This window comes from Morone saxatilis, unplaced genomic scaffold (assembly GCF_004916995.1).
Source record: "Morone saxatilis isolate NCDOM2014 unplaced genomic scaffold, NCSU_SB_2.0 Contig7, whole genome shotgun sequence".
In the NCBI taxonomy this organism is placed as follows: Eukaryota; Metazoa; Chordata; class Actinopteri; family Moronidae; genus Morone; species Morone saxatilis.
In genome coordinates this window covers 2767879-2769633 of record NW_023340246.1, presented here as the reverse complement: position 1 = coordinate 2769633, position 1755 = coordinate 2767879, and the positions used below count along the sequence as shown (strand labels likewise).

At 39.9% G+C, this 1755-nt stretch overlaps 1 protein-coding gene across 1 annotated transcript in view; it reads left to right on the top strand.

Annotated features, from left to right (window-relative positions):
- Positions 1–715: 715 nt before the first annotated feature.
- Positions 716–1755, top strand: part of rpf2 (ribosome production factor 2 homolog) — a 7898-nt gene continuing 6858 nt past the window's right edge. Inside the window, exons 1-2 of the mRNA XM_035679201.1 lie at positions 716–738; positions 1349–1481. Coding sequence (XP_035535094.1) covers positions 716–738; positions 1349–1481 — 156 coding nt within the window. The remainder of the gene's footprint in view (positions 739–1348; positions 1482–1755) is intronic.

Sequence of the window (1755 nt, the reverse complement as noted above, 5' to 3'; positions counted from 1 at the left end):
ATAATATAAAATGATGATATAAAAATGTAAAGCTACGGCTGTTTGCATTTTTAAAAGTATGATATTAGTAATGGAAATATTTTCAGAACATTAAGTCAGTATTGTCCTCTACCTCCTATGAGATGACAATACCAGCAGTGGCCCCAAGTCAGTTTGACTTTGAGACCCCTGCCTTACAGCCTCCTCAAATATAAAGGAATTATAAGGGCAGGGAGAGATTTGTGGCAGAAGAAGTGGGACACAGATATCAAAGGAAAATCAATTAAGGTGAAGGTTTCCAAAGGGAAGTGTAGAAGAGAGGAAGTGGTTTGGTCAAGATTAAGAAGAGAACATGCTGGATTAAAATCAAAGTGCATTATATGGGAACCCCTGATGTTACACACTCCTGTACAGTAGGTGGCGGTATGAACCTTTTTCAGGTTGGTTCACAACCGACATTAAAATCAGAGGAAAGAAGAAGAAGAAAAAGGAAAAGAAGAAGAAGAAGTAAAAGTAAGTATCTGGTTATTTTAGCCTGTAGCTCCCCTAGTGGGCAGCCTGTGCTGTGTAGTTTTGACACTAGAGGGCGGTAATTCTCTTGAAGCAGGATATCGACCGCCGCTCAACCAAAGAAGAAGAAAAGTACCAATGTTGTCTTCCGCCGCTTGGCTTCACGTGTAAGAAGAAGAGCAGCGTGAGTGCTGTGAGTGGCAGGGACACGAAGAAAGACAGAAAAATGACGCAGTTAGACGGTGTAGTGTAAGTGTGACCTTTCATTTATGGGACCTCACTGTGTTTAAGCGTCTGTGTTTGTTTCCCACAGAGTTAGCTAACTGCTTCAGTGCTTGTGAAACTAACTTTAATAAGGATGCTAACGTTAGCCTAGCATAACGTTTGTCAGCTACCATTAGCTTAGTGTATGGACAGAAAGACGTGTTTATTATTATGTAATAGTTGAATTTATCAGGACTGCTCGTTATCTGTATTCAATGAGAACAACAATGTAAGGCTGTCAGTTATAAACAATATGTGCACACAGTGGACACTATTTACTCAAGGTGCTCACAAGACATCAAAGATACAGAAATAATAATAAGAAAAAATATATATCCTCTTACAATATCTAACAATTATATATTATATATATATATATAGAAATAGAAGTAGAGTCTGAAGTATGTACATTATAGGTGTATTAACCCCAGTAACATTTCAAACTAGTGGTGGTGTTGTACAGGACTTTATAATAGATAGGTGTTTGTTATATTCTGCCTCCCCTTTGTATGTTGACAGCCTCTTGTTTGGATCTGTTTTGTATTTTCTGTAGTAGCAGTTTGTCATCTCCCCCTGTGTTTGTGTGTATCCTCAGAAAACCAAAGACAAAGCGCTCCAAGCGCTTCTTGGACAACAGAGCCCCCAAGCTGATTGAGGATGTGAAGACTGCCATGATAATGAAAGGGGGGAACACCAGTCAGACCATCACCCAGGCCCTCAAGGACATAGTAAGTAACCTGATCAGGGCTGCACAATGAATGGAAATATTACCGGAATTGCAATATTCAAATCACAGAAGCTGCCGTTTTTGGATAAAGATAAAATGCATGATAAACAGTAGTAAGCACTGTAGTGCTGCAGAGGTGTCCTGGCCTACATATTAGTGATAGACCGATATGGATTTTTAAGGGCCGATGCCGATACCGATCTTTTTTCACCAGCCTTAGCCGATACCGATACGGACTGCCGATTTTCTTGAGCCGATATTTGGAGCCGATACTA